General features: G+C 54.3%; 1 protein-coding gene across 2 annotated transcripts in view; it reads right to left on the bottom strand.

The window, feature by feature from the left end:
- ABCG4 (ATP binding cassette subfamily G member 4) overlaps positions 1–13,048 on the bottom strand; it is a 30,702-nt gene extending 17,654 nt beyond the window's left edge. The window contains exons 1-2 of one of the 2 annotated variants that reach the window (XM_077306110.1): positions 12,907–13,048; positions 7,939–8,177 (exon numbers count right to left, since the gene is read on the bottom strand). In XM_077306110.1, the coding sequence (XP_077162225.1) occupies positions 7,939–8,167 (229 nt within the window). In that variant the 5' untranslated portion in view covers positions 8,168–8,177; positions 12,907–13,048. Of the gene's footprint in view, positions 1–7,938; positions 8,178–12,100; positions 12,634–12,906 lie in introns of those variants that run through there. The other variant, XM_077306109.1, reaches the window with a different exon arrangement.
- Positions 13,049–20,398: the final 7,350 nt, after the last annotated feature.

Raw genomic sequence — 20,398 nt, 5'->3', positions numbered from 1 at the left:
GTTGGGGAAATTTCCTGCAACAAAAACAGAGTCTCACCCATGACTTTCAACTTGACCCTGAAGTGACGTAGGCATTTCAAGGAGACACTCTGGATTTTGGGTAAAAACTCTATGGTAGAAGCTAATTCTATCATAGAGTTTTTGCCCCAAAACTAGAGCATCGCCCCAACATGCTAGCATCACTTCCAGGTCATACTGGATCAGACCTGTGGTGACCAACCAGTTCCTCTGGAGGACCAACGGCATGGCATAGAAGCTGAGGCCTTCATAAGAACATCAGAAGAGCCCTGCTGGATCAGACCAGGGAGGGTCCATCTCATCCAACAACTTGCACATTCCAGATGAGTTCATTCCATCTTTTTTTACTTTGGTCCTTATATTTTATTTAGAATGATTTTTTACCTATATCTATCCATCCATCCATCCATCCATCCTTGTCTATCCATTCATCTATCTGTCACAGCCTTTTCCAGCTTTTTTACCATTGAGAAACCCCTGAAACATTGTTCAGGCTTGAAGAAAACCCAGAAGTGGCACAATCTTGCAGAACATGATTGGGACACATAGCTGTGTACATGCCCACCTGCCCATCCCTTTCCCACCCCCTCTAGGCCTATCACTGGCCATTTGGGAAGGGGTAGAGGGGTTGACATGACCATATATAGTCACATCACCCGATAATTGTCTAACAAATTTAAAAATATATATTTAAAATTAATTAACTCTCACCCATTCAGGAAACCCTTCCAGGGCCTTTAAGAAACCCCAGGGTTTCATGAAACCCTGGTTGAGAAAGCTTTATCACATTGTTTGCCTAGAAGTATAGAAGTTCTTGCAATAGATTTTGATCTGCTCCTCAGACTTTTCTGGGTCATCGTTTTCTGTTACAGGCAAGTCCCCAAAACTTTTCAGTGTAACCAAGTAGACACTGGGGAGAATTTTCTGTCTTTTATACTTTGTTATGAATAATCATGTCAGGTAACCCCTTTTTTCCTTTCTGTATTTCCTTTATACCAGTTGTGCATATTTATTTATATACGGCCACAGTCCTTTGCAGAACAGCGATAACTATGCAAACAACAGCAAATTGACAGTAAGTGTTTGGTGAAATAAAATAAAAGCCATTGATACTATTTCTTTGGGGTGTTATTTTTCCAAATATAAATAAGATTTCTGGTTTATCGTTTTACGTGTTGTCTGTATGTTTCTCCTCACCCCCTTGGGGAGCTGTGTTTCAATCTTAACTCTGCCACAAAGCCCGGCCAGTCATTCTCTCTCTTAGCCTAACCTGCCTTACAGGGTTGTTGTGAGGATAAAGGGGAAGGGAGGAGGAAGATGTCCCCTGCCCTGAGTTCCATGCAGGAAGGCTGGAATAAAAATGTCCTGATTAAATAATTGGCTGGACAGCCTGGTTATATCCCGTTGAGCAGGGGTAGTCAACCTGTGGTCCTCCAGATGTTCATGGACTACAATTCCAATGAGCCCCTGCCAGCTGGCAGGGGCTCATGGGAATTGTAGTCCATGGACATCTGGAGGACCACAGGTTGACAGCATCTCCAAATCTCCAGGGATCTTCCAACCCAGACTTGGCAATGAAGCCCAGGAGGTTGTGCTACGTGTGTCCTAAAATTTCCCTCCAATGGGGAGGCAGAATATTCCAGGCACAAACAGGCTAAGAAAATCCGGCCGTTTAGGAGGGCTGCGGAGTTATAATCCGCCTAATCTCATCTCATTTTGCAGATCTGATCTTCTCTCCTCCCCCTTCTGCATTTCTGCTCCTGACAACAGCGAGTGGGAGAATTCTCCACTCACTCATCCCATGTGCCCTACGCGAGTAGGGCTGCCAACCTCCAGATGGGGACTGGAGACCCCCAGAATTTAAAACTAATTTCTAGATGACAAAAACAAATTTAGCTTTCTTGGAGAAAATGGCTGCTATGGAAGGGGAAGAAAAGCTACAGAGGCCTTCCCACTTTTGGAGGGGGTTGCAAAACAGAAAGAAGGCTGAAGCATCCCAGAGAGAAAGAGGTACCCAGCTGGGCCGGGAAGGGAGTCTCTTCCCTTCCACGACATCCCCTGCTCTGCACACCAATGCGCCAACCCAGCGCAGGAGCCGTTGCTGGCTTGTCTGCCTGCCACTCAGACAGAACTGCGGCGGCTTGCAGCCCGGTTACTAGAGTGCATTGACTGCAAGTAACCTCCCGGCTGCCTGCAGCTCAGCAGCTGCGGCTCCAGCTAGCGGGCGAGGGCAGCCTGCTCCGGGGGGCTCTTCTGAGCCGCCTCCAGGGTGCCCTGGACAGGGCCTGACCCCATGAGGAGCAGCCAGCAGCGACCCTGCCTGGAGGGGGGGGGGCTGGTGGAGTCTGTCTCCCCCACCCCTGGGAAGTCTTTGCTCTTTGCCCAAGAAAGGGACTTTGTTTGCAATTGCAGAACGATGAATTTCTCACAACCATCTTCCGGGCTCCCCACTTCTTTACAAAACAGCACTCCCCCCCCCCTTGTGGTGTCCCATCAGAAGCCTGCATTGTTCCTCCCGCAACCTGCATTTTCAAAATCCGAAATCAGTTTATGTTTGCGGTGAGCAGGCCAGAGACTCCCAACCCAGGCAGGAAACCTGTATTGGCAGGATGGCCCCAAACGGCTTAACTGTCCAAATCACACATCTCCCAGACCTTCGGAACCACTGGGGTTTTTGCATGGGGCTGGCCAAGTCCCTCCTAGGGAATTCCTGGAGGTTTGGGGAGGGAGCCATGGAAGGGCAGGGCTTGGGGAGGGGGGCTCAGCAGAGCCTGCCCTAAGAAGCAACCATTTCCTCTGGGGAACTGACCTCTGCAGCCTGGAGATCTATTGGAACTCTCGGAAATCTCCAGGATTCAGCTGGAGGGTGGCTACCCTACTTTCACACCTGCTCTCCCAGTTCATATTCATTCAAACTCTTTTAGCCAGCTTTTCCATCCCAAGAACCGTGAGAATCACAGAACAACAGAGAGACCCAGCAGGAGGAGAGACAGAAAGGTCAGTCCCAGAAGCAGGGCTGGACCCGGATGCTAAAAGCAGGCAAAATCAGGGGCCTGACGGATGAGCAGAGGAGCCAGGCGAAAGGAACTGTGGAGAGAATTTCAGGGCTGAGGGGCCACCCCCCTCCAAAGGCCCTGCCTCCAATCCCCACCCACCTCATCTCTGAAGGCAGACACACCCAGAAAAAGGGTTTCACGCGTGATCTTAGCTGCTGCAGCACAAGTTCACTTGGGAGGGAGAGTTGCCAGCTTCAGGATGGGAAATCCCTGGAAATTGGGGGAGTTTGAGAAGATGGGGGGAGTTCCCAGTGGAGTCGACTGCCCCAGGGCAGCTCGTTTTCCAGTTCCCTGGTCATCTGGAGAGCAATCTCCAGTCCCCCCCTAGAAACTGGCAACCCTAGGAGGAGTCCAGTAGGTGTAGGAGGACAGCAGGGAAGGCTCTCAGCCAACAAGGGTCTGGAAGAGTCGTTTTCTGCCTGGGACCCTGGAGACGTGTTGCCAGTCCAAGCAGACAGCCTAGCCAGAACAACGGCCTGGCTCAGCCCATGGTCACTTCATTCCTCAGGGGTCCATGGCAGACAGCTGCCAGCGCTGGGCATTGGGAGCCCTTTGGCAGCCGGTCAGCAAAAGGATCTCGCACCCAGCGGGTACAGCTCCAAGGGAACGTCTACATGATGGGCAGAACTGCCTCAGCCCTTCTTCCCACGGATCCCTGCTAGGGACAGCTGGCCTTCGAAGGGACTCTGGGAGAAATAAAAACACCCAGGATTCGTGGCCAGACGCCACCTGAACCAGTTCCCTGCCCAAGAACTTGGGGGCTCCCAGCCATCGGCAGCACGGGAGGAGTTTGGCCTCAACAGCAACAGCCCTCCTTTGGATGGCTCTCAGTGCCAGAGCAGGAGCTCACTTGGCGAGGACAGGGCGGGTCTTGTCCACAAAGTGCAGGAAGTGACTTCACCATGCTGGACCCGACAGGAAAGGCAATGACGGCAGCGTTATGAGACAAGGGACATCAGCGCAAGCTGGACGGTGGCGTCATCAGGGTGACTAATGGTGTGTCTGTACTAGCTCAGGCGTACGCATATGCTGAATTGCATTAGGATATGTGCCTGAGGTTGCCAACCTCCAGGTGGGGCCTGGAGATGTCCCAGAATCATAGCTGATTGCAGAGATCAGTTCCCCTGGAGAAAACAGCTGCTCTGGAAGGTGGACCGTAAAACATTTTGTAAACCGGGTAGGGCGGTATATAAATATAATAATAATAATAAATTCCGCCTGCTGAGATCCCTCTCCCTTTCCCAAACCTTGCCCTTTCCGGGCTCCACCTCCAAATCTACTGGAATTTCCCCAACCCAGAGTTGGCAACTCTACCAATTAAACAAGGCTCTCAAAGGGCGGGTGCTAGCAAGGGCCAGGCTGAGGCGCAGGGTCGATCCACCGGCAAGGGTGCCAGAGGAAGATTCCGGAAGGACTTTGCAAAGTCAATCCCAAGCAGGATTAACCTGGATCTGCTTACTAGCTTAGGAAGAGCAAACCTCCTTTGGGCTCACGAGCCGCGATGGGGCCGCTGAGGGTTCATCTCTCCTCCAGCCAAAGCCTTCTGCACAACAAGGCGGGACATCTTGTGACCCTTCCAGTCGAGGCCATCCCGTCCCACCCTCACCCGCCCAGCCACGTGCCGGGGCCTGCCTGGAACTTGGGAACGGGCCCGTCTTCCCAGGCCAAGACCCAGGCAGGCAACAAAACCAGGAGGTTGATTCCGTGCTGTTGGACAACGGGCATTTCATTTTAGCATTGCGGCTTTGTTTTAATATAGCGCCGACACGCCCGTGCTCAGTTAAGGCCCCTACCTGGCATGCCCTCTCCCCTCCTCCCTAGAGCTACAAGGGGCATTCGACATGCTTGATGGCCCACTTTGCAAAACTGTCCCCCAGACAAGCCTTTTTCTTGGAGGGGGGAGCACAAAATCTAGAAGTGTTTGCGTGGTGCACACACACAAGGGGGTTGTTCTTCCGACATGCAAATAACAGCTGAGCCGGGTCATAATATTTCCATCGAGCCAATGGCTTGATCATAAACTGACTGGTTAACGGGGTTGATGCCCTGATCCAGATGGCCCCGGCTACCCTGACCTCATCAGACAGCAGAAGCCAAGTCGGATTGGCCCTGGTGAGCGTTCTGACGGGAGGCCACCAGGCAGAGCAGGCAATGGCAACCCATCCCTGCAGTCTCTTCCCATAAAGGCAAAGGGATGTAAGAAGAACCCTGCTGGCTCAGACCTGGGGTCCATCTAGTCCAGCATCCTGCCTCACACCAAGGCCAGCCACTTCCTCTGGAGGGCCAACAACAGGGCAGAGAGGCCGAGGCCTTCCCCTGATAAGAACATCAGAAGAGCCTTGCTGGATCAAACCAGTGGTCCATCCAGTCCAGCATCCTGTCTCACGCAGCATCCAAACAGTTCCTTGGAAGGGCCAACAACCAGGCTGAGATGCTGAGTCCTTCGTAAACATTTCAGAAGAGCCCCACTGGATCAGCCCAACAGTCCATCTCATTCAGCCTCCTGTCTCACACAGTGGCCAACCAGTTCCTCTGGAGGGCCAACAACAGGGCAGAGAGGCCGAGGCCGTCCCCTGATAAGAACCTCAGAAGAGCCTTGCTGGATCAAACCAGTGGTCAGTCCAGCACCCTGCCTCACACAGTGGCCAACCGTTGCCTTGTCCTCTGGCAGCGAATGACACAATCCCTCGCTCTGGAAAGTAATGTTTCCTTTTGCCCGTCCGGAACCTACTGCCCATCAGCTCCACTGGATGCCCTCAAGTTCCAGTCATTTGGGAGAGGGAAGCCCTTGAAAACCATCTGGGCATTTCTCCATAAGCTCCCTGCGACTTGAATGCATTACCCACCACGAGTTGTGCCATTCCCAAGAGGCAGATAGAGTGAGTTACGGATCCCGTGGGAATTACACTCCTCCTCCTCCTCCTCCTCCCCCCCCTCCCAGCCCCCATGCTTTCAAAACCTCTCCTGGCATTCTTGGAGCTCTCTTTCCCCTTCGGTCTCTGGGGGCTGCTGATTGGCAGGCCATTAAGAGCTCCGCATTAAAGGGAGCCCCCCCCCCGCCCCTGCTGCAAGCCCTGCTTTCTCTGCTGGTGCCGCCCATGCAGGAGAAGAGCCCCCAGAGAGAAAGAGATGCCCAAGGCCGGGGCAGGAGAAGGAGGCTAAATTTATCTCCCGTTCCTTGTCAGTTCTGGCCTCGGTCAAAGAGCTTGGGTTTTCCGCAGGGTCTCGACTGTAGCTCTGATACAGCGGGAGGGATCCACCCCGGATCCAGCCTGCCTGCCTCGGAAGCTTCAGAGGAACCCCAAACTTAAAAGAGTCGCTGCAGTCCATCCCCAAAGGTGTCAGTGGGGCAGGCCCATAGGTGGGAGGCGAATCCCTGGCAGGGTCCAAATGAGGCGCATTCAAGCACTGCCCACCATTCCTCAGGGGTAGTCAAACTGCGGTCCTCCAGATGTCCGTGGACTACAATTCCCATGAGCCCCTGCCAGCAAACGCTGGCAGGGGCTCATGGGAATTGTAGTCCACGGACATCTGGAGGACCGCAGTTTGACTACCCCTGGCTCTTCCACCGAACCGGCAGCTATTATCTTCCTATCAACCTGCTGAAGCTCAGTCCTCGGCTGGGCAGGATTGGACCGAGCACTACCTGTCCCATCTCCCAAATCGACACTAGGGGGGGCTGATCTTTTGGGAGCCGCCAGTGGGCCACATCAAAGGGACCCTTCCACCTGGGCCGGGAGCGAAGGGTCTGGAGACCCAAGGCCAACTGACCCCAATGACCCGCTTGGCTCGCCAACCAGTCCCTTCAGCCGGAGCTTCTCCCACCGGCAGGAAAAGGACGATTCGCTTTTGAGGTTCCCACCGACGCCATCTGGGTAGAAACAGCGCAGGAGGGAGGAGATGTGCCCTGCTGCTCCGGAAGGCAGGCGGTCAACAGCACAACATCCCGCCTGGGGAAGGGCGGGGCAGGCCCTGCGTCAGGGCACCCGAGGACCTGGAGGGAACGGAAGCCCAGCACACCCAGCCAAGGCTTTTGCCCTGCCCAACTAGGCATCACTTCCTGTTCACATATTCAGAAACACAATCTGAAATGCAGATGTCAAAAACACCTAATCATGAATTGATTTGCAGGAGTCGCAGCTGCTGGGTGGGTCTTTCGAGGCAGGGAAGCACAATTCCCAAGCCTCTCTGTGCGGCAGGCTCCAAAGTGCCCCAGTGGGGGCAGGCCCCTCCCTTTTATTCCAGAAGACCTGCTCAAGTATCCCACTAAGAGGGTTGCCATTTTCCAGGTGAGGCCTGGGGATCTTCCAGCAAGGGATGGTGGTTAAAGAGCGGCATGCTCTAACCTGGAGAACCCGGTTTGATTCTCTGCTCCTTCACATGCAGGCAGCTGGGTGACCCTGGGCTAGTCGTGGTCCTGTTAGAGCTGTTCTCACAGAGCAGTTCTCTCACAGCTCTTTCGGCCCCCCTTACTTCACAGGGTGTTTGTTGTGAGGAGAGGAAGGGAAAGGTGTTTGTAAGTCACTTCAGGACTCCTTTAAGTAGTAGGGAAAAGGGTATAAAAATCAGCTCTTCCTCAGAGAGACATGTCCAGGCTATAGAGATTATTTCCCCGGAAAAATGGCTGCTCTGGAAGGGAGACTCTATGGTATGATACCCTGTGGAGGGCTCTCCTCTCCAAATCCTAAACTACCCAGATCCCCCCCCCCACACACACACAAATCTCCAGGAATCTCCCAACTTGCAGTTGACAACCTTAAAAGCTTCCCTCTGCTCCAAACGGAATTTCGAATGCTTTTCAGAGCAGAGGGGCTGCCTCCAACCAGCCCAAAGCGACAAACCCGAGAGCCGCCTTTCCCCCTACCTCTCTTCCTCCACCAGGGACCCTCCCGGACCGAGTAGGAGAGGTCGAGGAACTCGATGTCGACAGCCGAGCGCTTGGGCAGATGCGAGAACCGCTGGGCGTCCGTGATGTGGTTCTCCACCTTCTTCAGGTGGGTGGTCAGGAGGGGAGCGTCCGGAGACCCGGAGTTGCACACGGGGTCCTCCAGGGCGATGGAGACGCAGGTGGCGTCAAGACTCTTCTCCGCCATAGCTGCCGAACTGCAGGGGGAGAGATGGGGGAACCAGAGGCGGTCAGGTGGAAAGGGTCTTTTCTCCCTCTCTCACACACTCACACAGCATTGTGCCAAGATAGAGCCATGTGGGTCTGAAGAAGTAGGACAGCGTTCCAGTCCAGCGGCAGCTTGAAGACCAACCCAATGTTATGTGTTTACACAAAAGCTCATACCTCGCTGGACTCAAAGTGTGCTCTACTGCAGGGGTGGCCAAACTGTCTCTCTCCAGATGACCATGGACTACCATTCCAGCAGGGGCTCTTGGGAGTTGTAGTCCATGGACATCTGGAGGACCCCAGTCTGGCCACATCTGTTCTACAGGATTCTACTCTTAACAAGCTGAAGTCATCAAAGACTGGATGGACCTTGACTCCGCCCTGCACTACAAGTTCAACTAAGATGAACAGGTGCATGCTCAGTTGCCAAGTCTGGCAAGGGAAATTCCTGGAGGTTTGGGAATAGGAGCCAGGGAGGGGGATGCAGCGCCATACTATCTACCTTTAGAAGTTGCCATTGATTTATTTAATTCATTTGTGCCCAACCTTTATTCTTGATGGGGGCCCAAAGCAGCTCCCGTTACTTAATCCTCACAATGACCATGAGGTTATATGAAGAGTCGAGCAGGTGACTGGCCCAAGGTCACCCACTGAGTTTCCATGGTACAAAAAAGGATTCAAACCGGTCAGACACTCTTAACCACTACCCTGCAGTGGCTCTCAGTTCCTCCAAGGGACCTGATCTCTATAACCTGGAGATAAGTTGCAATTCCAGGATCACTACAGGCCCCCCCTGGAGATGGCAAACCTTCAAGGGAAGGGTGGGCCACAGTAATTTCAAACAGGGCTCCCTCCTTAGCCCAGAGGGAGCGCACACCCAAGTCCTCAGTTGCCAACCAAGAGGAACTGATCTCTTCAGCCTGGATGAGGATGCCAGCCTCCAGTTAGGACCTGGAGATTCCCTGGTTTTACAGCTCATCTCCAGACTGAAGAGATCAGTTCCCCTGGAGAAAAGGGCTGCTTTGCAGGGTGGACGCCATTGCATTCTACTCCTCTGGCATCCCATCCTCCAAAGCTGCTATTTTCTCCTGGAGAATTCATCTTTGTCGCCAAGGCGTCAGCCCAGTCTGGATGGCTCAGGCTACTTCTGCCTCATCAGAAGTCCAGAATCCCTGGTTAATCCATGGATGGGGGACCACCAAGGAAGTCCAGGGCTGCCACACAGAGGCAGGCCTCTGATCATATCCTGCCTGGATGACCCCCATGGGTCACTTTCCACCACTGTGGTCAGGGGACCAGTTGATAATTCCAGGAGAACTCCAGGCCCTTCCTGGAGGCTGGCACCCCTACTCCAAGGATGGAAGCCGGGCCCTTCAGGTGCTTGCCCAACGCCTGCCCTTCCGTGCCCACCTTGTTCTCTCCCCGCCTCCTTCCAACTCCATGGCTCAGGCTCTCCTTCCACCGCTGGGGCGGCCAAGCTCTGCCTGGAAGCGGGGAAGCAGGCTTTCAATTATGCACGGCTCTCCTTTTATGGTTTCTGCTGCCTCCTGGGCCTGGCTCTTAGGTGGGGGAAGCGGATCAGAGAAGGTTGTGGCTCCTACAGAGCGGATCCCGGGACAAGAACAAGCAGGGGAACCCGACAACATAGGCAGGAGAAGGAATGGTTGCCCTTAGCAAGTCCCGTCGAAGTCATGGGGGTCTCCCCTGAGCTGAGCAGCCTTTTTGGCCAGCCTTATCATGGGGAGATGGCATTTTGCATGAGGAAATGCATCTTCTCCTGCTAATGGCCCTGGACGGCCTAGGCCAGCCTGATCTCATCTGAACCTGTAAACTAGGTGGGGTCAGGCCTGGTCAGTCTTCGGATGGAAGGACGCCAAGCAAACCCAGGCAGTCGCAAACCACCCCCAAAATCCTTTGGGGCTGCCATAAACCGGCTGTCACTTGGCAGGCCTTTCGACCACCGCCCATGAAGACGTGGTGGGTGTTCCAGCCCCTTTGGGGAGAGGCAGCAGTCTGTGTAACATCCCCCCCCAGACCTAACTTTTCTACCTCCCCCCCAAAGAATTTACAAGTGAAATATTTGCCTTGACTCGGGGGAACCTTCCCCATTAGACAGCTTCCCAGTTTGATTTCCACATATCTGAAGAAGTGAGCTGAGGCTCACCCACAGTCACCCTGAAGTCCACGTCGCTAGCATGACGGGACTCCTGTTTTATTCTGAGACGACAGGCAAACACAGCTAACCTTCGGCAACCCTCACAAATCCGAATGAGCCACGTTCTCCCAGGGCTTAGTCTGAGCCACTCTCGGATTTGCGCAGAGACTGGGTGCAGGTAGGTTATCTACGGATTTTATGGACGGCCGCTGTCCCCAGGTTGCTGGAGGTGAATGAATCCCTATCACCCACAGATCTCCAGCCACCCCCTGGAGGTTGGCAACCCTAATTGTCTATCTCTGCTTGGCACCAGCAACCTGAAACATACAAGCCAAATCAAAGGGGCCTGTCAAGGATGACTGAGTGAATCTGAATCCCTTTTGGCCCCGTCCATTTGAGAAGGAAGGAGGGAAGGAAGGAGAGAGAGAGAGAAAGAGAGAGAAAGAGAGAAAGATAGAGAGAAAGAAAGAGAGAGGCGGCTTCTGCCAACCCAATGGCCCAGGCTGAGAGTTTCCCTGGAAGCCAGAGGTCTCAGGGCAGGGCCTGGATTTATAATGGCTAGTCAGATTGTAGGGAGCCTTACAAATAATTTCTACAGCTCCCCTGGAGAAGATGGCAGCAGCAGACTCTATGGTATACCACTGAGTCAAGAAGTCCTAGAGTGATGCCCTAGCTGGGTTCCCACCCTCCCCCAGACCTTTCGGAATTTTCTGGTCCAGAGCTGGCAACCCTATTCATCCCAAACACAGCTGGGCGGGAGGTGATTGGGGGGGGGAGCAGATGGGGGCATTCAGTATTTGAAGGCCTGCACTCATCTACGCCCCTCCCCACAGCTACCATCCCACTGGACCACAGGGCCAGGGGAGACCTGGTTGCAGGCCAGCTAGGAAGCGGATTTGCTGTGGGGCTCCCATGGAGTGTGTCATCCCCCCCCCCCCCCCCAAGGCTTTGCAGGAGACTGGAGAAGGAGACAGGCTTGAGAGGGAAAGCGAGCTGTCCTCCCAGCCCTGAGCACCTCTGGGGACTGGCAGGGGGAGCCCCCCCCCCCAGCTCTGCACTTTGGGTGCTAATCTCCAGGCGGGGGTCTCCTGGGATTGCAACTCACCTCCCACCATAGGTGAATCCAAACCCCATTTCCCCTTCGAAGGCAGAAAGAAAGGCACTTTGGGGCCCTTTGGAAAAGATTCCCGTTTAGTGTTGGAAGGTCTCCCGCCTGCTCTCCCGGGAGGCCGAAGCAGCAAGCAGGAGAAACCTGCGCGACCAGAGGAAACCTTTGGCCGGGGCCGGCGGGGAGAGGCCGAAACCCCCTGCCCGGGAGGGATGATGGCAAGGCCGAGGGTGGGACAGAGCCCCCGCACCTTGGGGAGAGGGGCTCCGCGGGGACTCCTGGCGGCGAAGGGCGCCCCTCCCCCCCACCTCTCCTGAGCTCATCGCAGACGGGCCAGAGGCCGCCCCAAAGGGCTCCCGTCGGCGGAGGGGGGGGGACTTCGAAGCCCCCCCCGGACAACCCCTCCCCGCGCCCGAAAGTTCCCGTCTCCGCATCCCCCTCCCCTCCCAAGGGCAGCTCGCGGATTTGCAAGTTCACCTTGCCCATTCTTGTGAAGCCACCCCCTCCGCCCTCCTCCCGCCCCTCTGGGGGAGCTCCCTCGGCTCCCCCCGCCAAGCTCAGCCTGCTTCGCCGCCCCGGGATGAGGAGTGGGGGGGGTCGTCCCCGGCTGCGGCCCACCCTCCCTCCCTCCCTCCCGGGCCTGGGCTCACCTGTGCGCCGGCCGCCCCCAGGGCTGGCTGCGAGCCGCGATCCTCGGGCGGGGGGCTTCTAGCGCCTGGCTCCGGCCGCCGGGCCCCCCAGTGCTGCAGGCATGCGGGGCGCCCCCCTTTGCGGCGCGGGGCTCCGGCTCTCTCGCCTCGCCTCGCCTCGCCCGGCTCCGGCTCCGGCTCCCGCGTGGATGCGGCCAAGGGCGGCCCCGGGGCCGAGGAGGGACTGCGGCGGGCGCCGCTTCAGCTACCTGCAGCCAGTGCGGCGGCTTCCTTCTTCCCCATCCCCGGAGCGGCTAAGGGCGGGCGCGGGAGGGGGGGGCATGGGTGGGGACGAGGCTGGCCCCTCCCGCCTCCCCGGCTCAGCCCGGCGGCACCCAGAAGCCCCCCGCCCCCTCCCTCTGGCCGCCGGCCCTGCAGGTGGAGGCCTTCTCGCTGCTGGGATGGCACAAGGGGGGGCGGCAGGGGGGGGGAGCTTTCCAGGCAGGTTTCTGCCTTCCCGGCCGGCATCAGCGCCGCTTCCCTTAAAGGGACCGACTGACTGTATTCTGGGGAGGGGGGAGCCTGTCCTTGGAACGGCCCTCCTCCTCCCTCCCCGCCCCCCGGATGGGGGAGCACCCTTTCTCTTGAGCCGGCGCCTGGTGGTAGCTGCCAATGGACACCCCCGCAGAGAAAGGACGCTCACCTGGGGTGCTTTCCAAGCCCCCTCCCCCCCAAAAAAAAGGATGGAGAAGAAGCTCTGAGCATATGCAGAGAGCACCAAATACCTCCCAGTGTACTCTCCGGACTGAAAAGCGATGGACTCTAACCTGGAGAATGGAGCTTGTTTCCCACTCCTCCTCCTCCTTGTGCAGCCAGCTGGATAACCTTGGGCTAATCGGTTTTCTTAGAGCTGTTCTCCCAGAGCAGTTCTCTCGGAGCTCTCTCAGCCCCACCTACTTCGCCAGGTGTCTGTTACAGAGAGGAAGGGAAACGTGTTTGTAAACTGCTTTGGGAGGTGAAAAATGGGCTGTAAAAAACTCTCTTCTTTTTCTCCTGGTCTTCTGCTTGGCATTTTTTGAAAACGTGCTCTCCGATCAAGGGAAGGGGGAGCCGTCTTGGTCTTGGTCTTCCCCCGCCCCTCCTCCACCCCAGCTTCCCTGCATGGCGATGAGGGAGGCGGCTGCCATGACCCGGATAGACCAGGCAAGCCTGATCTCATCCGATCTCTGAAGCTAAGCAGGAGTGCCTGGCGAGGGCCCTGGTGAGCACGGGAGGCAACCAAGGAAACCCCGTCCCTTGCCTGGAACACCCCACGGCCCTTCATGGCCAAACAGCAAACAACCCGAAAGACGGAGGAAGCTTGACCTGTTGAACCTCTGCCAGCAGCAAAGGATGCTCCCTATGCAGAGCCAGGCAGTGCTGGAGCAGCTCTGGATCTCTCTTGCCTTGAACACCCCACGGCCCTTGATGGCCAAACAGCAAACAACCCGAAAGACGGAGGAAGCTTTATCTGTTGAACTTCTGCCAGCAGCAAAGGACGATCCCTATGCAGAGCCAGGCAATAGTGGAGCAGCTCTGGATGTCTCTTGCCTTGAACACCCCACGGCCCTTGATGGCCAAAAAGCAAACAACCCAAAAGATGGAGGAAGCTTGACCTGTTGAACCTCTGCCAGCAGCAAAGGACATTTCCAATTTTCTTAGGATCCTTCCTTGCAGAGGCCTTTCTCTCGGGCACTCCTTTGGTGGAAACTGTGGGAGGCCTCCCCTGCGTTGGCCTGGTTCACACGCTCCATTGCTCTGTACAACTGCGGATGCATTCAGATGCACCAGAGGGCTCTTCTGCTGGCCAGCATCTGCCTTTGGTCCACCTGAGCCTGGAAACGGAACTCCTCTTTGTTTAGACCGGGAGCTTTTAGCCAGAGACTTTTACCGTTCTGGCCAGAGTGCTTTAAGTGCTGAACAAGTATGATTATTTATTACAGCACCGCCAGTGCCCTGGCCAGCCCCTTCGGAAGTGCCGGGCAGAACAAGGTGACCTAACGAGAACCTCCATGGCCAGAGGCAGTGCAACTGTGCACAATGCTTGCTGGGGTACAATATCGGGGGGGGGGGGGATATTGCTTATAGGCCACTTTGGGGAAACAAGATGGAAATACTCCTTTCCACAATGAGTTCTTGAAATGCGGAATTCGCTGCCAGAGGATGTAATGATGGCCACGGGCACAGGCAGCTTTACAGAGAACAAGTCGATTCGTGGCTGTTAGCCACGGTGACTGAACCTCCACATTCAGCCTCTGCAGTTTTTACAGGGGGTGGGAGGGTGGCGGAGGGGAGGTTTACAGCTGGCTTCTTGCCGTCAAGATTATCATGGTTTTACTGTTATATTGCACGGACGTGTATTTTATGCGGGTTTTAAATATTTATTGTAAACCGCCACGAGCCGGCAGGGCCCGGGAGTGGCAGTTAATAAATACAGCTTAAATAAACAAACCAACAAACAAATAGATAACACACATTCCTCCAGAAAATCCCAGGCCCAGGAGGCAGCATTGGGGAAGGTCTCGGCTCCTGTGCTCAGTTGTTGGTCCTCCAGAGGAGCTGGCTGGCCACAGTAGGAGGAAGGATGCGGGACTAGATGAGCTACCAATCTGATCCAGCAGGATTTTTCTTATGCTCATTAGCTTCAAAAGGGGTCTGGGCATAGGGATGGAGGATGGGTCTTATCAGCGGCTACTAGCCATGGGGGTTGAAGGGAACCTCCATCTTCAGAGGCAGTCAACCTCTGAATCCAAGGAGGCAATATTAAAGGAAGGCCTTTGCCTCTGTGCCCTGTTGTTTGACCTCCAGAGGACCTGGTTGGCCACTGAGTGACACAGAATGCTGGGCTAGATGGACAACGAGTCAAATCCAGCAAGGCTCTTCCGCTGTTCTCTCTGCACTTTTGTCATCCCTCCAGAGGAACTGGTTGGCCCCTGTGTGAGACAGGAGGCTGTACTGGAAGGACCCCTGGTCTGATCCAGCAGGGTTCTTCTGAGGTTCTTAGGAAAGCCTCAGCCTCTCTGCCCTGTTGTTGGCCCTCCAGAGGAACTAGCAGGCCACTGTGTGAGACAGGATGCTGGACTAAGATGCACCACAGGTAAGACCCAGCAGGGTCCGTAAGCTTCTTGGAGACTCCTTCTTCTGGGAGAGAAAAACGGCATGTAAGAACCAACTTTTCTTCTTCTTCAGAACACCATGCTGGAAAGTGAGGTCCACTCACACATGCATGAGTGAACCAAGCAAGAGAATCCGCACAGGGTGACTGTCCTCCTCCCGCTCTCAGGTGATGACGGTGACTGACCCAGCCGACCTCGGTCCAGGTGGATACAGGCCTGTTGGCTTTTCCAAGGCGTGTGGATGAGGCCCAGCGCTGCACTTGAGGACCTGGAAAAGGCAGTGATTCTCTCTTGGTCTGTGCCTGCAGGGATATTCCAGGGCAGTACCCACAGCACCAGCTCCCTCTGGCACAGAGCCTGGCTTGGCGAAGATCCATCAGCCCTTGAGAGAGAGAGAAAAATAGTCAAATTAATAACAACAAACCTCCTGGATGTAATTAAGAACTAGAAGAGGCAGGGCAACAAATGGGGCAGCCAAACAGATCTGGAGCTGAGTCATTGAATCCAGAGATCTGGGGAAGGATCTGGACTTCAGCAAGGCCACTCCCCTCCCCCCAGTACACAATCACACACACACACACACAGAGAGGAGGCTTGTCAGTTGTGGGTGGGGAAATACCTGGATATTTAATTGATTGATTGAGTTGATTTGTATACTGCCCTCCTGGCAAGCCGGTTCAGGGTGGTGAGCAATAATAACAGTTCCAATAGTAAAAATTAACAAAATTCCCGTTTTGTTTGCATTGTCCCTGGAGTGCTGCATTCATAGGCGGATGTGGGAATAGAGTTGCCAGATACCTTTCTGCAGGAATGCCCCCTTCCCTGCCCCACGTCAGCCCCCAAACCCTACCTGGTCCAGCTGCCAGTTTCCATTAAGTGGCCCCAGGGAGAGACACAAGTAGGACATTTGTTTGTTTGTTTATTGCTTTTTTATACTGCCGCTTACGGCAGTTCACAAAACAAACAAACAAAATGCAACAATATCAGTTGAAAATATCCTATTAAAACAACTTCAACAGACTAAAGGCCTTTGTTCGATCTCAAGCAGCTGGTATCCAAAGGTATACTGTCCCGGAATGTGGAAGATCTACAGGGTAACATCCCTGGCGATTACTGAATACCGATGCAGTTGTCTTGTCTTGTGTCTGTGAATTCAGAAATTCACGTTCCACGAGCCATCCAAGCCAGGTGTTGTCTTCCCAACTTCACCCAGCACGAATCTTCTTGCAGCCAATTTAGAAACCTGCCAGTAATTCTGGCGCAAACAGCCTAGAGGGGTTTGCCTCTTAACACACACCTACACAAAGTTGCCTTCTGCTGTGTTGGAACTCTCAAACTGCGGCCCTCCAGATGACCATGGACTACAAATCCCAGCGTTCGCTAGCAGGGGCTCATGGGAATTGTAGTCCATGGACATCTGGAGGGCCGCAGTTTGACTTCCCCTAGATCTGAATGGCAGCAGCTCTCCAAGGTCCTTCACTTCAAGAGAGAGGCCCTTCACGTCACCCTTTGTCCGTCCTTTCCACTGGAGATGCCGGGGATTGAACCTGCAACCTTCTGCATGCCAAGCAGAGCCACAGCACCTCCCCGTTACAAAAGCAAGCTCGAAAATCCCACCAGGATCTGGGGCCCGGCGTTCCTTGAGGGGAGCGAACCTGTCCTTATGCTTGGATCTCACCACCCCTCCCAGTCATATGCTTCACTCACCTCCAACAGGAGTGAACTGCGAGAGGCATATGGGAACAAGCGGCTCCCAGTGATGCCAGGATCGGCCCTCACCATCTGCTGCCGAGCTTCCCCTGTGCCTGGCACAGGAGGCATCTTGGTGACGCGAGGAGAGAAAACTGGGAACTAGCAGAGCTGCCGCAAACTGAGTCAGCTTCCTGGTCTCTCCAGCCGTGACGGGCAAAAACAGTTCTCAAAGAACGATTGATTTCGGCATAGGGCCGAGCCAGCGGGGTGTTTGGCTGGGGTCTGGGAGACCCACTTCAAAATCTCCCTTCTGCCACGGAAGCTCCCTGAGTGACCACAATTCAGTCATAATCTAACCTACCTCGCAGGGTCGTTAGGAGAGTAAAATAGAGGTGAAGGGAAGAATGTCAGGTGCTTTGCAGTGCCACTGGGGAGAACGGCAGAGGGAAATGCAGTAAATAAATGCACAGGACCTCTGTGATGGGCCCATATTGTTAGACCCCGGAAGTCTTAATTGGCCCACAGCCCTGGGTCAAGAACAAGGAACTGCAAACAGCAGAGCCAAAGACCCCAAAATGCAAGAGAGCTTGCTTGTGGCCTTTCTCCGCAAACCTCAAACGCATCCAGGAGAAGCTGAGGATGGCCTGGCTTGGCCACCCTGGTACAGGGTTGCCATTTTCCAGGTGACAGCTGGACATCCCCTCCCCAAACCTCCTCACACTCTGCCCCAATATCTCCAGGTGCTTCTCAGCTGACAGCGTGGAAAAAAGCCCAGGCTCACGAGGAAAGTGGGACTGAAGAGGCTCGAACTTTGAGATGACCGCAGTTCCAGAGCTGTCCTGCTGGAGCTTCCCTCGGAAGAACTTCTGGGTTCCCAGATCAGCCACAAAGTCCACCCACCCACCCCAATCCCCGGGGAATGAACTCTCCACTCGCTGGGTTCCAAGTGCTGTCACACTCATTGCTTCATGGGGACCAGCCTGGCCAGGGCGTGTTCTGTGGACACCAGGGGGGACATCTGGACAGAGGTGGCCCCTTCCCTCGAATCTCCAAGCCACATCTAGGGACCTGCCCCTCCCATTAGAGTCTGCTGCTCTGAACAAAGACTCCAGACCGGCTCTGCAGCAAACTGGGAGCCCCCCCCCACCCTCCCGTCTCCATCCCCGTCCCCAATGTTGTCAATCTGGAAGGTGCTCCAGGATCCTTGCTCTTTTTTACACAGCGGCCTGTCTTGATTCATCACCCCGTCAACAGAGATGTCTGGGGGCCTTCCGCGGATGATGCATGATTGAGGAGGGCAGGATGCCAGTGTAGGATCTGCGCACAGCAACGAGGAGACGGCTTTCGGCTGCTGGTGCAGGGGGGGGGGGATCAGATAGAAAGGAAAATAAGGAAAGGAGCTAGGGAGGCCAGGCAAATTTTCTTGGGTGCTTTAGGATGCTTTGGGCTGATCTTGCATTGAGCAGGGGGTTGGACTAGATGGCCTCTATGGCCCCTTCCAACTCTAGGATTCTGTGATTCTAAATATTTGCCAATTGCCACAGTAGGTAGAGCCACTCTGCCAATAAGCCAGTCCTCACTCCAGTGCATTGCTCAAACATGCCCTCTTGTGGTGCGAATAGAGGCTGGCCCCATCACAGTGCACCTTTGGCAAGCAGGGTTTATGCAGGTCAACAACCAGCCCTGTAGCCGTCACCCAGCTGGATGTTGCCCAGTGCCTTCCTGTCTTTTAACACACTTACCCTCGTTTTCATTTGAGCCGCTCCTACTTGCACCAGTCCATTCCCAAGACCTCCCAGATGGGAGGCTGCATCCAGGGAGAAGAAGGGGGGGAGCTATTACCCAAATTAGAACTGAGTTGGGGAATTTAGTTGTGAGAGGGATAGCAACAGGATTCTCCACCTGTGTATACCAGGGTCTTTACCTAAGAAACTCGTTCAGATATTGGCTTGTAATCAAATTAAGATGATCTTTGATTAAAAGCAAATTAAAAATAAAACTAGCACCCTTGCACACAAATTAAACTAAGCATTCACACCAGAGGAAAGAGAGGGGTGAGATGTGGTGATAGGAGAGCATAAGGAGGAAAGAAAACTATAGCTACCTTCATGACATGCAGTAGTCAGTGGAGAAATGGTCAGCATTTCTGGGAGAGCTGAAGAACGGATAAGCATGTAGTGCATACTGGATCCGAGGACACACACGCTTGAAGAAAAGCTGGTGGAATTGGCTTTCACCTCCATAGAGATCCCGTGATGGCTAATGCATAGCTTTGCCAGTTCTGACCTGGGAAATTCCTGGAGGAACTGTGCCTGCAGAGGAGTTAAATCTCAGGAAGGATTCCCCCCAGATATAGAACAGGGCTCTCCAACCATTTTGAGCTGGCAGGCACCTTTGGAATTCTGACATGGCATGGTGGGAACAGCAACAAAATGGCTGCCATAAAATGGTTGCCTCAGGAGGTGGAGCCAACCAGAAAATTATCGCCACAGGTTAACTTCAGTTGCACAGTGCAGATCCTTGTGCTACGGTGGCGGGTACTACCAAAGCAGCGCTTATAAAAATCTGCACAGCCAATCAGAAGCCTTGTGGGGCAAAAGCCCTACCTGGCCACACCCACTTCCTAAAAACACTTGGTGGGCAACAGAAAATGTGTCTTTGGGCCCACTGATACCAAATTGGGATCCCTGATCACTGCAGCAGTGATTCTCTGTTTGTAGCACACAGGGCTTTCCTCCAGAAGACCACGCCATGTGGACTCCCTCCCTCTCCCAACATCGTTGTCAGCAGACAGACAAATCGGTGCTTGGGAAGTATTTGGCATGCATCAGGCAGCCCATCTTTTGGGCTTGCTCTTTGCTGATGCTCCAGAATCTGGGACACGATGCATGCTGTTCCCTCGTGGGGGTCTCTTCAAAGAGCTGCGGCTGCATGAGCAGGGGAACCCCGGGAATTGGGCTGTGAACATCTTTCTGCAGCGTATTCCAACAGCATATTTGTTCTTCTCCCACTCTTCCCCCCCATGAAGTTTTCTTCTCTGTCTTTTCTCCCCCCACCTCCCATACACACACTTTCTTTTTTTCCCGGGAAACAAGCTGAACATTTCTTCCATTTCCGGTTCACCATCCAGCACAAAACACCCTAGGACTCTTCAAGAACATTTCTCTTGCGGGAGTGAGTCCAATAGAGCTGGCACCAGCCATGGGCTTGGATCGTAGAAGCAGCATTTATTTTTTAAAGAAATTGGAAGGAATCATAGAAAAATCCCAGGAAGTTTGCTTGTGGCTTACACAAAGTCATCTGAATGGCTAATTTGGGGACTGACTCCTTGGTCTACAATCCAGTGGAGAAACAGCTTAGAGGCCATATAAGCTTTGGAGAGTCAACACTCCTTTTGTATCTGACGAAGGGAGATCTAACTCTTTAATGTTTATCCCTCAGAAATCTTCTTGTTCTCTCCTGGATTAAAAAC

The sequence above is a fragment of the Paroedura picta genome, chromosome 12, assembly GCF_049243985.1.
Source record: "Paroedura picta isolate Pp20150507F chromosome 12, Ppicta_v3.0, whole genome shotgun sequence".
In the NCBI taxonomy this organism is placed as follows: domain Eukaryota; kingdom Metazoa; phylum Chordata; class Lepidosauria; order Squamata; family Gekkonidae; genus Paroedura; species Paroedura picta.
This window is presented reverse-complemented; position numbering and strand designations above follow the sequence as displayed.